This window comes from Hyperolius riggenbachi, chromosome 10, assembly GCF_040937935.1.
Source record: "Hyperolius riggenbachi isolate aHypRig1 chromosome 10, aHypRig1.pri, whole genome shotgun sequence".
NCBI classification, from domain to species: domain Eukaryota; kingdom Metazoa; phylum Chordata; class Amphibia; order Anura; family Hyperoliidae; genus Hyperolius; species Hyperolius riggenbachi.
This window is the reverse complement of record NC_090655.1, coordinates 218,477,047-218,494,575: the sequence shown is the minus strand read 5'-3', so window position 1 is coordinate 218,494,575 and position 17,529 is coordinate 218,477,047. Positions and strand designations below refer to the sequence as shown.

Below are 17,529 nucleotides of genomic sequence, written 5' to 3'. Positions count from 1 at the left end.
ACACACACAGATCACATACAAGCAGCACACACACACAGATCACATACAAGCAGCACACACACACAGATCACATACAAGCAGCACACACACACAGATCACATACAAGCAGCACACACACAGAGATCACATACAAGCAGCACACACACACACACACGCAGATCACATACACACACGCAGATCACATACAAGCAGCACACACACACAGATCACATACAAGCAGCACACACACACGCAGATCACATACACACACGCAGATCACATACAAGCAGCACACACACACGCAGATCACATACACACACGCAGATCACATACAAGCAGCACACACACACAGGCAGATCACATACAAGCAGCACACACACACGGGCAGATCACATACAAGCAGCACACACACACGGGCAGATCACATACAAGCAGCACACACACACAGATCACATACAAGCAGCACACACACACAGATCACATACAAGCAGCACACACACACGCGCAGATCACATACAAGCAGCACACACACACGCGCAGATCACATACAAGCAGCACACACACACGCGCAGATCACATACAAGCAGCACACACACACGCGCAGATCACATACAAGCAGCACACACACACGCGCAGATCACATACAAGCAGCACACACACACGCGCAGATCACATACAAGCAGCACACACACATGCGCAGATCACATACAAGCAGATCGCACATACGCAGAACACATACACACATGGAGTCAAATAAGAAGCCCCCTGGCACTCAGCTTCCCTCCCTCCAATAAAAGTATCTTTCCCCGGCACACAGCTTCCCTCCTTCCCTTTGATTAATGCGCCCCGCTCTGAGCATCTGTCATTTCCCTTCCTTCCTTCCCTCCCTCCCTCATAGAGAATGGTGCAGGCAGTGTCACTTACCATCCATCTCGCAAACAGCAGCTCTGGTCAGCTCCCGGGACATAAGGGCTTTGCTTGATGACCTCATCAAGCGAGCACCCTTAAAGCCACAATGCAGAAGAATGTCCCGGGAGCTCAGCTGAGCAAAGCTGCTGTTTGTTTGCGAGATAGACGGTGAGTCAGAGCCACTGCCTGCACCGTTCTCTAGGAGGGAGGGAAGGAAGGGAAATAAGAGGTGCTCAGAGCGGGCGCATAGGGAAAGAGGGAAGCTGTGCGGCGGCCGGCGGGGAAGATACTTTTATCGGGAGGGAAGCGTGCGCCCCCCTGAAAGCAGGCGCCCTGAGCGACCGCTCCGGTCGCTCAGGTCAAAGGCCGGTGTGGTGAAATTTTTTGCAACTTTATCAGATTTTGCAACCGGTTGCATTTATTTATACGTATAGCTATCAGAAAGTGCAACCTAACCATTGACTTTAACCTAACTGTATCAGAAAATGCAACCCAACCAAACCCTACTCTCACACAGAACCCTCCCCTCTTGCTCAACTAATAACCCCCCCTGGAGGGAACAATCCCCCCTCTTCCTCAACTAATACCCCCCCCCCCAGGGAACAACCCCCCCCCCCCCCTCTTGCTCAACTAATAACCCCCCCTGGAGGGAACAATCCCTCTTCTAGCCCAATGGGATCTGTGGTTGCAAAAAATTACAGGCGTGTTAACAGAGAAAAGCCACGCCTACACAGTCATACACTGTCCTCTATGGCAAGTTGCAAAATATGATGGGTAGCAAAATTTTTCACTACACCGGCCGTGCATATGACTGCAGCATGTGGGTATTGTGTGCAAGCAAACATTTCTGCTCTCTGCTCATCCCTCCTCCCTTCTCTGTCCACTCCCTGCCCTCTGTCCATCTTCTCCCCTTCTCTGTGTGTCCACTCCCTCCCCTTCTCCTGCCCACAGACCTGTCCTGCTGTTCATTTCACCCCCGAATGCTTCCGGTAGTAAAATGATCCGAGATTCGGATCAAAGATCCGGATCTCTTCAATGATCCGATTCGAATCATCCGGATCATTGAAAAGATCCGAACTTCCCATCTCTAGCGTCGGGTGCCTTATTCAACTTGCAGTGTCATCATGTACCAGCTATTCAAATTCTTTCCTCCCTCTCCTGTGTCCCTGTCGGCCAGCCTCTTCATTCTTCCAGCTCATGACAGCAAAGGAAATGATCCCGTGCCTCCAGCCAATAGCAAGGCACTTCCTTAGCACTGCAGAGCAGGCAGCCTTGCTATTTGCTGCTCGCAGTGCTTATCTTGGTAGGGGGCGGGTTTGAGAGTTAATAGGCATTGCTTGCTGTGTGATGTTTTGTAGCTCCGCCCCCGCAAGCATGCAGTAGTACTAGTGAGCTAGATTTACTGTACCCCAGCCAGCATCAGAGAGGCTGCTCCAGACATTCAGCCTGCCTGACAGCCAGGCTATTAGCAGCAAGTGACATGACTATCTATGAACACTATATTAAAGTTCTGCAGAAGATGTCATTGCTATTAAAATACACAATAATGAGCGGAATGATATTGTACACACACAGCATACTGTGCTCACACTACTGAAGTAATGGAAATGCATTGGAGTCAAAAGTACAATGAAAATCTTGAGATCACACCAGCGATGACTTGCTCATCCCTTTATTCTGCATCTGAGCTGTCACCAGTCCAGGATACTTCGTAAAAGCTCATTATTGGTGGAGGGAGGAGAGGACTTCCATTTCCCAGCTACCAGTCTGTCAGCTGCTGTGAGGAGGAGCACGGCCAGAAGAGAATGGAAGGCTCAGGAGAGATATGGAGGGATTAAAAGAATTGTCAGCCAAAATATGCTGCCCCATAATATACTTACCCGGGGCTTCATCCAGCCCCTTGCAGCCGCAAGCCCGGGGTCCCCGCCGGTGCAGAGGCCGACCTTGAAAGAAACTGACACTTCCTTAACTATGGTGACACATCCATATGGCACCTCTACATCTCCAGTCTGGGTACTAATGATAATAATAATAATAATATTAATTATTACAACAATAATGATATAAAAATAATAATTTTAGACGGATGAGTGCAGGTGACTCCACAAACAGAGGCTGCAGTTAGCCTATTTACCACAAGATGGCGACCTCCTCTCTCCCAGGTGGAAAGCACAGACAGGAAGTAATGAAACCAGAGACAGTAAATGGTGTAAAGCAGAGCAGACTTGCAGGACAGGAGGTGGAGAGAGGAGACATAGCTGGAAGAGGTAATCGTGTGACTTTTGTTATATATTGGGCAGAGGCAGAGCAGAGGTCGGGGAGGACATACTTTGTTACAGAGGAGGTCAGTGTGGAGCTGTGATTGGCCGATCTTGTACGCCATGGAATACTGAACCCATAAGATTCTCATGGAGCAGTTACCACCTCTAGCCGATGCCTCACACATATGCACACTCTCTGTATGGCCTTATCTCTGGATTTCTATTACTTCTTATGCTATAAATCATGCCTCTAAATACACCTGTTATCACCTGTGGTTATTACTGCAGTCAGAGGAGTTTTTATGTCCCGCAGTGGGAGAGGTTGGAGTCTGCACAAAGATGATGTCTGGTGGTTCACAGCTAGGGTGTGGCGCCAAGTAACAAGGGATGTAGCTGGTAGGACAGGCAGAGGATATAGAGGCTGGAGAACAGTTGGGTGGCCTCTGCTGCTTTGGTCCTGGTATTGGCACTGTCCAAGCTGGGAAGTTTGTTACTACGCGTCTTGGAGGGTTTGTGGTTAGTAGGTGATGGACAGGTGGGCTCAGGTATGGTCAGGATATGGTTATGGAGCTGCAGTCCTGTCTGTCTAGTTCATTGGGTGCCAGAGCCATAAGTAGTGATAATTTATAGCTAATTAGCTGCAGGCCTCTGCTCCTATCTAAACCAACTACACATAAGTGTATATATTCATGTGTGCAATACAGGTGGGTACACGCACTGGTCAAAAGAACATAAAAAAACAAATCAAAGCAACTACCAGTATATGCTGTTCAACCACCTGAAGTTTATTACAAATTATTGATCAATTCACATATGTCGATCAAAAGTAAAAATAGGACCTGTTCAAGCTTGTACATATTGCACACATCTATATTGTACAATAATCATAATAAAGGGACTTCCCCTAACATGTCTCCTCAGGAGGTCCGAGATGACTGTGCCCCGAACAGAACACCATTGTTACAATATTAACCATGTCAAATCCACACATGGGAAGAGGCAAACCCGGACACTTACAATGCCAAGAGATTAAGCATCTAATATGCCAATTGCTTGTCCGTTTGTCTGCGTTGTCCCATGTGCCGACAATAATGGTGGTCAACAGCAATTTGGATGCACCACCCCATGCCCCCCTATGCCCCCCCGCAAATCACAGCACCATGCCCCAACTACAAGCGATACCCCAAAGATTCTGTCATAAGGGGTCGTCACCCCTAAAAAACAAAAATGAAAATGAGATCAAAGTTATTGATGTATATGAAAGGATTCCACAAGAGTTCCCAATCAGGACTTCAATTGTATTGAACAAAGTTCAGCATCAATATCATCATCATAGCAGGATATGAAAGATCACTGGCTTTTTTTCAAGAGTCTTTTCAACACAATAAGGCTGGTGCACCTAGCCAAGTTGCTATATGTAGATTACAGGCCTATGTTGATGAAAGAGATCGTTCATTCAGCAAAGCCGTGCATCTCACCATCCAGGTGTCGATGCGTACAGTGTCCCTCCATGGAGCTCTGTGGATATTGGTATCATATAAACTTTTTCTCATAGTTACCACCTCCTGTATCGATACGAGATGCAATGTCGGCATAGACTACTAGGCCGGCGGTTAGCTGGGCCGGCCTAGTAGTCTATGCGGACATTGCATCTCGTATCGATACAGGAGGTGGTAACTATGAGAAAAAGTTTATATGATACCAATATCCACAGAGCTCCATGGAGGGACACTGTACGCATCGACACCTGGATGGTGAGATGCACGGCTTTGCTGAATGAACGATCTCTTTCATCAACATAGGCCTGTAATCTACATAGAGCAACTTGGCTAGGTGCACCAGCCTTATTGTGTTGAAAAAACTCTTGAAAAAAAGCCAGTGATCTTTCATATCCTGCTATGATGATGATATTGATGCTGAACTTTGTTCAATACAATTGAAGTCCTGATTGGGAACTCTTGTGGAATCCTTTCATATACATCAATAACTTTGATCTCATTTTCATTTTTGTTTTTGTTTTTTAGGGGTGACGACCCCTTATGACAGAATCTTTGGGGTATCGCTTGTAGTTGGGGCATGGTGCTGTGATTTGCGGGGGGCATAGGGGGGCATGGGGTGGTGCATCCAAATTGCTGTTGACCACCATTATTGTCGGCACATGGGACAACGCAGACAAACGGACAAGCAATTGGCATGTTAGATGCTTAATCTCTTGGCATTGTAAGTGTCCGGGTTTGCCTCTTCCCATGTGTGGATTTGACATGGTTAATATTGTAACAATGGTGTTCTGTTCGGGGCACAGTCATCTCGGACCTCCTGAGGAGACATGTTAGGGGAAGTCCCTTTATTATGATTATTGTACAATATAGATGTGTGCAATATGTACAAGCTTGAACAGGTCCTATTTTTACTTTTGATCGACATATGTGAATTGATCAATAATTTGTAATAAACTTCAGGTGGTTGAACAGCATATACTGGTAGTTGCTTTGATTTGTTTTTTTCTCTGCTCCTATCTTCCTCTGTCTCCAGCTGTTCTTTGTTCACATCCTCATCCATCTACTGCTGCCGGTACTGCTGTAACCTCCCAGGAATGTGTGCATGGAGAGGAGGAGAGAAGCACCAGTTGATGAGCAAGAAGAGAGGACTGTGGTACTAAATGTGCAGCATACCACAACTTATGGGATATTATCAATGTCTGAAAATGGTGTTCTTTTCTGTGCTCTGTTTATTAGTGTATTGTCTTATTGCTATAATTTGTTATTCTTTTCAGAACTAATATCTGAGCTCAAAGAACAAGAGAAGATTGTGAGGGGTGATCAGCAGTCTATGGAGAAGGGTGACATGATGACAACAATTAAAGAGGAAGATGAAGAGACATGTGTGAGGAGTGATCAGCAGTCTACAGAGGTGGGTCACATGATGAGGACAATTAAAAAGGAGGAGGAGGAGGAAGAAGAGACATATGTGAGGAGTGATCAGCAGTCTATGGAGGAGGGTGACATTATGAGGACAAATAAAGAGGAAGAAGAAAAGTATGTGAGGAGTGATCAGCAGTCTCTGGAGGGTGACATGATGGGGATAACTATAGAGGAGGACCCTCTTACAGAGTGCAGAACAGGTAAGTAATCAATATTGAATATCTATTTAGCTGTGACTCACTGTGTCGCTGTTCACACACTGACCTGATTCGGGTTATCCTTTATACTCCTGTTAGATGTTTATCTATAACCTTTTGTTCTTGATTGTATTTGGTGACATCTTACTAACAATAACAGTACAAACACCCTGATGGCTTTGGAGTATGTTCTATTCTGTGGAGGGGAAGGTGATGGATGTGTAAGAAGCATCTTCATACATCTCATAGCAGAAATACAATGCTGATCAGGCGAGGACTTTCCAACTCTGAGAGTCCTTCACCAAATTGTATTTATACCTCATTACAGGCACACTGTGCGGTCACATTACACACATCACACACCTGTTACTTCTCACATTTCTGTGTACATAGTGTGTTTATACCTCACTACAGGAACACTGTGAAGTCAAATTACACACATCACACCCCTATTACTTCACACATTCCCTGTGTACATAGTGTAGAAAAATCTGTTTTTGACTCCACCCACCTTTTGTGACCTTGACACACAGTCACTACTCAATGACCAAGTTTGTGAGCTTTTGGGTTCCTGGCGTCAAAATAGTGTGAATGGAAGCAGTTTATCCACAAAAGCAAATCTGATTGGCTGTTCGTGGCTCCGCCCCTTTAGTGAATCTGAACCCCAGTCACTTGATAACCGACTGTAGCAGGTTTGAGGCCTCTGCCATTAACAGTGTAAGAATTACAGCAGTTTCAATATTCCCCTTGAAAATCAAAATTTTCCACCTACTTTTCCGAATATGAATTCTAGTCCCCCAGTGACCAACTGTGTCAAGTTTGAGAACCCTGCCATTAACAGTGTAAGAATAACTGCAATTTATATTTTCCCAAGTAAAAAGTTAGTTGTTTTTGGCTCTGCCCACTATTTCTAACCTTGACATACAGTCACTCAATGACCAAGTTTATGAGCTGTGGGGTCTTTGGCATCAATAAGTTGCATTTTACCATTGAAATTAAACAAATCTGATTGGCTGTTTTTGGCCCGCTCCCTTTTCATAATTTAAACCCCAGTCTCCCAGTGACTGACTGTACCAGATTTGAGCCCTCTGCCATTAATAGTGTATGAATGACAGCAATGTAAATATTCCCCTTGAAAATCATAAGGTGAATTTTGATTGGCAGCTGTAGGCTCCACCCACTTTCCTGAATATTAGTCCCAGTCACCCAGTGAACAACTGTGTCAAGTTTGAGAACCCTACCAATAACAGAATGGCTGAAATCAATCTAAAAAATCTGATGTTGTGTTTGTGGCTCCACCCCCTTTTAGTGAATTTGGACGCCTGTCACCCAATAACTGACTGTATCTGGTTTGAGGCCTCTGCCATTAACAGTGTAAGAATGGTAGCAATGTAAATATTCCCCTTGAAAATCAATAGGTGAATTTTGATTGGCTGTTTTAGGCTCCACCCACATTTCTGAATATTAATCCCAGTGACCCAGTGACCAATTGTGTCAAGTTTGGGAACCCTGCCATGTAAAAAAATGAAGTTCGTTGCGCCGCACTCTTTTTCTAACCTTGACATACAGTCACTCAATTATCAAGTTTATCAGCTTTGGGGTCCTTGGTATCAATACTTTGTATATTCCCATTGAAAAATAAACGAATCTGATTGGCTGTTTGTGGCTCCTCCCCCTTTCTGAATTTGATCCAAATCACCCAGTGACCAACTGTACCAGGTTTGAGGCATCTACTTTTAACAGTATAAGAATGGTAGCAGCTTAAATATTCCCTTTGAAAATCGAATGGTGGATTTTTATTGGCTGTTGTAGGCTCCATCTACCTTCCAAATCTTAATCTCATTCACCCAATGACCAACTGTGCAAAGTTTGAGAACCCTGCCATTAACGGTGTAAGAATGGCTACAGTTTATATTTTCCCAGTAAAATTTGTTTTTGGCTTCACCCACTTTTTGTAAGCTTGACACACAGTCACTCAATGACCAAGTTTGTAAGCTTTCAGGTTCCTGGCATCAAAATGTGTGAATGGAAGCAGTTTATCCACCAAGGAAATATGATTGGCTGTTTGTGGCCCGTCCCTTTAGTAAATTTGTACCCCAGTCACCCAATGACCGACTGTAGCAAGTTTGAAGCCTCTGCCATTAACAGTGTAAGAATGGCAGCAGTATAAATATTCCCCTTAAAAATCAATAGGTGAATTTTGATTGGCTGTTGTAGGCTCCACCCACTTTCCTGAATCTTAAGCTCATTCGCCCAGTGACCAAGTTTGAAAACCCTGCGATTAACAGTGTAAGAATAGCTGCAGTTTACATTTTCCCATTTAAAATGAATGGCTGAAATTTGATTGGCTGTTTTATGCTCCGCCCACTTTTCCTGAATTTGTAACCTCGGTCACCAAGTGACCATATGTGCCAAGTGTGGGGACTGTGGCTCGATTACTGTGAGAATGGCAGCCTTTTACATTTTTTCCATTGACTTGAATGGGTGAAATCTGATTTGCTGTTTGTAGCTCCGCCCAGGTGTGCAGGGGGGCCGCGAGACCCCCAGAACATATCATCCCAGGTAGTAAGTGATCTGTTTACCAAGTTTTGTTCAAATCGATCAAGACACGCACGCACACACGCACGCACACACACACACACCTTCTCACATTCCCTGTGTACATTGTGAGTTTATACCTCATTTCAGGCACACTGTGCAGTCACATTACACACATCACAACCCTATTTCTTCACCTAAATAGTGCCGCAGTGTGAATCTATCCTCAGTGCTGTGGCCTGTGATATGGTGAAATGGACACTAGCATAGTGTTACACTTCATTTAGTAAATAAATAATAAAGCAGTTCACTTACTTTATTACAGACAATAACTGCATTACAATTAGTCATCCTCACAGCCACATGTCAGAGTGACAGCATGTCAGTCAGACTCCGCCTCCCAAGCTCCAGCATGTCATTCAGACTCTGCCTCCCAAGCTCCAGCTTGTCTGTCAGACTCCTCCTCCCAAGCTCCAGCATGTCATTCATACTCTGCCTCCCAAGCTCCAGCATGTCAGTCAGATGCCTCCTCCCAAGATCCAGCATGTCAGTCAGACTCCTCCTCCCAAGATCCAGCATGTCAGTCAGACTCCTCCTCCCAAGCTCCAGCATGTCAGTCAGACTTTGCCTCCCAAGCTCCAGCATGTCAGTCAGACTCTGCCTCCCAAGCTCCAGCATGTCAGTCAGACTCTGCCTCCCAAGCTCCAGCATGTCAGTCAGACTTTGCCTCCCAAGCTCCAGCATGTCAGTCAGACTCTGCCTCCCAAGCTCCAGCATGTCAGTCAGACTCTGCCTCCCAAGCTCCAGCATGTCAGTCAGACTCTGCCTCCCAAGCTCCAGCATGTCAGTCAGACTCTGCCTCCCAAGCTCCAGCATGTCAGTCAGACTTTGCCTCCCAAGCTCCAGCATGTCAGTCAGACTCTGCCTCCTAAGCTCCAGCATGTCAGTCAGACTCCTCCTCCCAAGCTCCAGCATATCAGTCAGGCTCTGTCTCCCAAAGCCCAAGCCTTCGCACATGTTTTTGCGGTGCAGCGTAAAAGTGGCAGTTTGCTTCAGGCAGGGAGTGTACTTATTTCTAAAGAGCAGAAAGCGCACATGAAATCACACATACTGTTAGTCTATGGCCCCCACAAAGAATGCACTGGCATGTGTTAGGTTTTTTAGGTGCATTTAAAAATCACTTAAGTGACACGAGATGAGGATCCGCACAATGCAAAGGAGCAGTTTATTGAAAGACGTATCCAAAAGCAACACCATTGAAACACACGGCTAACATGTTTCAGACTAGTTTAGTCCCTATTTATAGCAATTTTACAGTGGGCAAACAGCTCACATACAGTGGCTTGCAAACGTATTCGGCCCCCTTGAAGTTTTCCACATTGTCACATTACTGCCACAAACATGAATCAATTTTATTGGAATTTAACGTGAAAGACCAATACAAAGTGGTGTACACGTGAGAAGTGGAACAAAAATCATACATGATTCCAAGCATTTTTTACAAATCAATAACTGCAAAGTGGAGTGTGCATAATTATTCATCCCCCTTTGATTTGAGTGCAGTCAGTTGCCCATAGACATTGCCTGATGAGTGCTAATGACTAAATAGAGTGCACCTGTGTGTAATCTCTTGTCAGTGCAAGTACAGCTGCTCTGTGACGGCCTCAGAGGTTGTCTAAGAGAATCTTGGGAGCATCAACACCATGAAGTCCAAAGAACACACCAGACGGGTCAGGGATAAAGTTATTGAGAAATTTAAAGCAGGCTTAGGCTACAAAAAGATTTCCAAAGCCTTGAACATCCCACGGAGCACTGTTCAAGTGTTCATTCTGAAATGGAAGGAGTATGGCACAACTGTAAACCTACCAAGACAAGGCCGTCCACCTAAACTCACAGGCCGAACAAGGAAAGTGCTAATCAGAATTGCAGTCAAGAGGCCCATGGCGACTCTGGACGAGCTGCAGAGATCTACAGCTCAGGTGGGGGAATCTGTCCATAGGACAACTATTAGTCGTGCACTGCACCAAGTTGGCTCTTATGGAAGAGTGACAAGAAGAAAGCCATTGTTAACAGAAAAGCATAAGAAGTCCCATTTGCAGTTTGCCACAAGCCATGCGGGTACACAGCAAACATGTGGAAGAAGGTGCTCTGATCAGATGAGACCAAAATGGAACCTTTTGGCCAAAATGCAAAACGCTATGTGTGGCAGAAAACGAACACTGCACATCACTCAGAGCACACCATCCCGACTGTCAAATATAGTGGTGGCAGCATCATGCTCTGGGGTTGCTTCTCTTCAGCAGAGACAGGGAACCTGGTCAAAGTTTATAGGAAGATGGATGGAGCCAAATACAGGGCAATCTTGGAAGAAAACCTCTTGGAGTCTGCAAAAAAACTTGAGACTGGGGCGGAGGTTCACCTTTCAGCAGGACAACAATCTTAAACATAAAGCCAGGGCAACAATGGAATGGTTTAAAATAAAACATATCCATGTGTTAGAATGGCCCAGTCAAAGTCCAGATCTAAATCCAATCGAGAATCTGTGCAAAATCTGAAAACTACTGTTCACAAACGCTGTCCATCTAATCTGACTGAGCTGGAGCTGTTTTGCAAAGAAGAATGGGCAAGGATTTCAGTCTCTAGATGTGCAAAGCTGGTAGAGACATACCCTAAAAGACTGGCAGCTGTAATTGCAGCAAAAGGTGGTTCTACAAAGTATTGACTCAGGGGGCTCAATAATTACGCACACCCCACTTTGCAGTTATTGATTTGTAAAAAATGTTTGGAATAATGTATGATCTGCATTCCACTTCTCACGTGTACACCACTTTGTATTGGTCTTTCATGTGCAATTCCCAAAAAAATGATCCATGTTTGTGGCAGTAATGTGACAAAATGTGGAAAACTTCAAGGGGGCCGAATAATTTTGCAAGCCACTGTATTTCTGAGATGCTATTTAAACAGCACAAATCCAGCACAGTGTGCACTTTTAAGCCTTCATTCAAGTGAATGAAGCAATAAATTGTCAGTAGTGCCAAACATTTATACTGTCTTGTTGTTGTTGTATTAAACTGCTTTGGTTTTGAACACACTGACAAGCTGCACCCAGCAGCCTCAGTCATCCTCTCCACCATCTTTGATCTTTAAATGCCGGCCCACTGTGCTCTCTTGTTGTTGTGACATATGAATATGGTAGGGACTAGATTGTGAGCCCCTCTGAGGGGACAGTTAGTGACAAGACAATATATACTATGTACATCGCTGAGTAATATGTCAACATTATATAAATTCTTAAATAAATAAAATAAATATCCACCAGGTCTATTGTTTACTTATATTGTCTCCAGCCTGGCGATGCTTAAAGTGAACCTGAACTGAGAGGGATATAAAGGTGGCCATATTTATTTGCTCTTAAAGGACAACTGTAGTGAGAAGAATTTAGAGTCTGCTATACTTATTTCTTCTTAAAGGATACCCAAGGTGACATGTGACATGATGAGATAGACATGGGTATGTACAGTGCCTAGCACACAAATAACTATGCTCTGTTCCTTTTTTTTTTGCTTTCTCTGCCTGAAAGAGTTAAATATTAGGTATGTCAGTGGCTGACTCAGTCCTGACTCACAGGAAGTGACAACAGTGTGATCCTCACTGATAAGAAATTCCAACTATAAAACACTTTCCTAGCAGAAAAAGGCTTCTGAGAGCAGGAAAGAGATAAAAAGGGTCAATAGTTAATAGATTTTAGCTCTGGCATACTTCAATAAATGTATCATTGAGCAAAAACAATAAAACCGTTAAAACAAACATAAAATAAAACTGTGGAATATCTTAAAAAGTCATTTTTAGGAGAAGGAAGATAGATACAATCATTTATTTCATTAGTTTATTTTCACCTGAGGTGTCCTTTAAGAAATACCATTTGCCTGGCACTTGGATTCCAGGCAACTGGTATTATTTAAAAGGGAAATAAATATGGCAGCCGCCATATCCCTCTCACCTCAGCTGTCCTTTAATACAGCCCCCCTGGTCCCAGTGGACTAAGCTGGGCAGGACAGTATTTTGTTGGGTATTTGTGCTGTTAGTGTGGATAGTTGTATTCATTATATGGGCTTATCATTGTATTTATGTAAGTGAGAAACAAACCCAGACAAAGCTATTCTAGTATTCTATATATGAGTGAGGCTGGGACATTGCAGAGATTGATTCAGTGTTTGGTAGGTGGGTAGTGCACTAAATTTATTATATTATAAGAGTACACAGTGACACCACATTGCTTCACCTGTAATGAGCACAACCTTCTGCAGTTCATTGTCAAGCTGTTAACTAGTGATGGTCAGTGCCATGCCAATAACTGAGATGGTGCCAATTGTGTGCTAATTATATGCAAAGTTATACAACTGCTGCATTTTGTCCATTTCTAATCTGTATAAACTTTTCATTAACTTGGAGTTATCAGCAGCTCACTGACCATCCCTAATGATAATTGTTTCTCCCCTCAGAATCCTCTAACAGGAAGTGATGTTTCTCTATTTGCAGTGTGGAGTCCTGGCATCAGGAACCTCTCACAGACTCATCTCTCTGGATCCACAGACTGCACCATGGATGATGTTAACGTTGGACAAGAGCCTCCTGCAGATACCTTGGTTACTCCAAATATTCCTCCAGACTCCCCTCACCTGTCTAACCCTGAGGGGCCTCCTACTCAGCACAGCTCTCCGCCTGCTGGAGGGTCTTATTCCTGTTCCACATGTGAGAAATGTTTTGTGTGGAAATCATACCTTGTCAGGCATGAGAGATACCACACTAGAGAGAAGCCCTATTCATGTGCTGAGTGTGGGAAATGTTTTGTTCAGAAATCAAAGCTTGTCACGCATGAGAGATCTCACACTGGCGAGAAGCCCTATTCGTGTGCTGAGTGTGGCAAATGTTTTGTCCAGAAACCATACCTTGTCATACATGAGCGATCTCACACTGGTGAGAAGCCGTATTCATGTTCCGTGTGTGGGAAAGGTTTTTCAGGGAAATCACTTCTTGTCAGACATGAGAGATCTCACTCTGGTGAGAAGCCCTATTCATGTGGTGAGTGTGGGAAATGTTTTTCAGAGAAATCACATCTTGTCAGTCACAAGAGATCTCACACTGGTGAGAAGCCATATTCATGTGCTGAGTGTGGAAAAGGTTTTTCAGGGAAATCACTTCTTGTCAGACATGAGAGATCTCACACTGGTGAGAAGCCCTATTCATGTGCTGAGTGTGGGAAATGTTTTGTACATAAATCACAGCTTGTCAAACATGAGAGATCTCACGCTGGTGAGAAGCCCTAAGCACTTGCTGAGTGTGGGAAATGTTTTGTTTGGAAACCAAATATTTGAAACCCAAGATAGCGTATGTTCTAAAAATGGTGCAGACGAACTTGGGCGCAGGTTGAAGCCACAAGACCGCTCACCCTGTTCTAGCCAAATTCCTGCCCACGCTAAATACTATTTCCACTCTGAGCTGTAGCAACTTTAGGGGACTTGTAATTCAGGCACTGGCTATTGCCGGGGCCCAGATAAGTATCTGACCACCGCTGTAGCTGTAATTTGCATTACAGCCTATGGCAGTGCCCAAATAATTGGTGCAGCATTGTGCCAAAGTTATCTGTCTCGCCAAGAGATGACATGTTGGTGAGGATCCCTATTCATGTGTTGTGTGCAGGGCTGTGGAGTCGGTCCAAAAATCATCCGACTCCTCATTTTATGAAACCACCGACCCCAGGTACCCAAAATTGCTCCGACTCCGTAGTCTAATTTTTACAAAGGCTATGGATTTGTTTCAAAAATCATCCGACTCCGACTCCTCAGTTTACTGAAACCACCAACTCCGACTCCATGTACCCAAAATTGCTCCAACTCCACAGCCCTGGTTGTGTGGAAATGTTTTGGCCATAAGTGGTTTTTTACAATGCTTCTTTTGTTTCTTGCACAGTGCACATAGATACATTTTAGACACAGTGTTGGATTTTATCGGTATAAACTGCATTATTTTTGGAGTGCCTGCATGGAAAAGCATGTCTGGACATTTATATGTTATGAGAAATTTGCAGGGAATCATTTGACCAGCCTGAACATTCAGCAAACCTGAACATCTGTGTTTCGTAAATATTTCTCAATGCCACACAGTATCTGCATACAAATGTGTAACAAAATAAGGACAATAGCTTAGCCCTCAAATGTTGACAGTTACTGGTGATTGAAATGAGGCACAGCTGGAAGAATGGCCTCAAAATCTGACATCAAACATTTTTTATGGCACCAGGTTTGAGGATGTCACCTAACCTGCTAATCTGGCTTTTATATCACAACTGAATTATTTCCTCCTTCAAAATGCTAAGTAGATGGACCCTTGCTAAGCCTTGGAGTAGGGGTCTTTTTCAGAGGATATATTAACCCTCCTGGCGGTCTATTAAAAACCGCCAGGGGGCAGCGCAGCAGTTTATTTTTTATTTTTTATATCATGTAGCGAGCCCAGGGCTCGCTACATGATAGCCGCTGTGCAGCGGCATCCCCCCACCCGCTTCGATCGCCGTGCGTTCAAGAAATCCCGTTCAAAGAACGGGATTTCCTGGAGGGCTTCCCCCGTTGCCATGGCGACGGGCGGGATGATGACACTGACATCATTGGGAGTCTCGAACCACCTCTCAGCGCTGCCTGGCGCTGATAGGCCATGCTGCGCAAGGGGTCTGAGGGGGGGGGCAGCGCGGCGGGTAGTGGCGAATCGGCGCGGAGTGGCGGCGATTGGTATGCACATGCAGCTAGCAAAGTGCTAGCTGCGTGTAGCAAAAATCCTCCAAGAAATCCTCCTGTGCGACTTACCCCCTGAACTACATTCGGGGTTACCGCCAGGAAGGTTAAAGATCTCTCTCTCTCACTCTCTTTTACAATGCTGACACATAGACATAGAAGGACAACAGACTCTGGGCTCAACAGATGCAAGGAGTATGAATGAATAGGGTAGAGTATCTACAATGCTCATAGTATTTCTTTACACTTAGATAGCATTTATGTAATTCATATGCTATTACTTGTACATATGTAAATTTGTAAATAAACCTCTTTGTACCCTTTGAAATGAGATCAAGTGTCTGGTCATAAATATATTAGTAACATAAGCTAGAGTATATTCTATATTTGGCACCACAGATAGCATGTGGAAAATTATGAAATCCCCATGGAACCCCATAAGAGAGATTTGCTCTAGCTAGTAGTTCCAGAAGCACGTAAAAGTCGAGGGAAATGACCTAATGGAAGACTCTGTGTCAGATTCTGGGTGAATTTGATTCCCTAGAATCACCTGTACGTTTGTGCAATAAATTTGAGGCGGTGGTATGTTAGTATATTAAAACCCCTGTGTCCCTGCATCCGTATCTGTCCCTGTGTCTGTGCTTCCAGACCTGACAGTTTGCTGTCTAAGAACCTCATTGCATTGTGGGAAATTACAGCTTTTTTCACCTGCCAAGCAAGCAACATCGCCCTGTGTGCATATACTTCAGACATCGGTGGGGGATGGGCGAGCGGGATGCTTTGGTGCGCACTTTGCGGTGGGGGGGTTATCGGCCGTGGCCTAGTGTCCATTTTTTAACGGGTGGGCCTTTTTACTAGTGTTAGTATAATCTAAATGATGGAGATGTAGGTGCGATTCTGAAGGCCTGGTTGCCAGGACTCTTAGCCACTCAGATACAGTATCTCTGGAGGATAGGGGTTGTGTAGCAGATGCAAAGGTCAGGAGACGGGAATTGCAGCGTATATATTGGGAAGCTGCGATGAAAGAGGTTTGCAGGCTTTGACACACATGAGATTCTGGAAAGGAATGAATCCTGTAATCTTCAATGAGTGCATTTCACTGTATAGAGTGGTCCATAATTGGCAAGAGATGTCATCTGATGATGGGGAGTTTTTATATTCCATGGCAAATAAATGTATTGTAAGCCACCCAGTTAAGCTTGCTCTTAAAAATGTTATCTCTTATCAACAATTCATTAATTTAATTGGGATTGGTGTGAAGATGACAATGAAAGGGATACAACCAGTATATCTGTTTATATAAAGGTGTTTACTGAACAAGATTTGTAGATGCTATAGATGCAAAAAGCCTGGCCATATAAATATATGGATATTGAGATATTGCAGAAGGACCAATGTTAAAGAAAAACACAATTTGGTGAGTACCCCCCCCCCCCCCCCCAATCATGAAAATCACAATAACTGTGATGCATTTCGAGCCCAAGTATGCTTGAAACAGAATCTGGAATTGTGACCAAGAAGAAGAACCTAAAGAGTTTGATAGTTTTGCATACTGTGCCAGCGCACAGCACGGACATTGGGCAAACCTTCCAATTTATGCGCCACTTGCCAACCTGCCATATTGGCTAATCTATAATTTGTCAAACCATGCTCTCCTTACAGGAAAGGTCCAAGTAAAATAATAAAAAAAGACCGATTTACCCGGAGCTTCCTCCAGCCCCTGGCAGCTGATATGTCCTTCGCCTCAGCTCCACTTTCAGCCGGTGGCCCGGGGTCCCCTCCGTTGCAGATGCCTTCCTCGCCAGGTTGGCATCTTCTGCGCAACCGTGTGGCTGTGCTGTTCGTGAATGCGCTCACGTAGCTTGAAGCACTTTGCGCAGGCGCAGAAGTACTGCACCTGCGCAGAATGCTCCTGTGAGAAAACGCGGAAAAGCCGCCG

General features: G+C 44.5%; 1 protein-coding gene across 1 annotated transcript in view; it reads left to right on the top strand.

The window, feature by feature from the left end:
- Positions 1-17,529, top strand: part of LOC137536818 (zinc finger protein 208-like) — a 76,672-nt gene that overhangs the window by 40,850 nt on the left and 18,293 nt on the right. The window contains exons 5-8 of the mRNA XM_068259014.1: positions 3,051-3,155; positions 5,923-6,270; positions 13,345-14,125; positions 17,253-17,395. Coding sequence (XP_068115115.1) covers positions 3,051-3,155; positions 5,923-6,270; positions 13,345-14,125; positions 17,253-17,395 — 1,377 coding nt within the window. The remainder of the gene's footprint in view (positions 1-3,050; positions 3,156-5,922; positions 6,271-13,344; positions 14,126-17,252; positions 17,396-17,529) is intronic.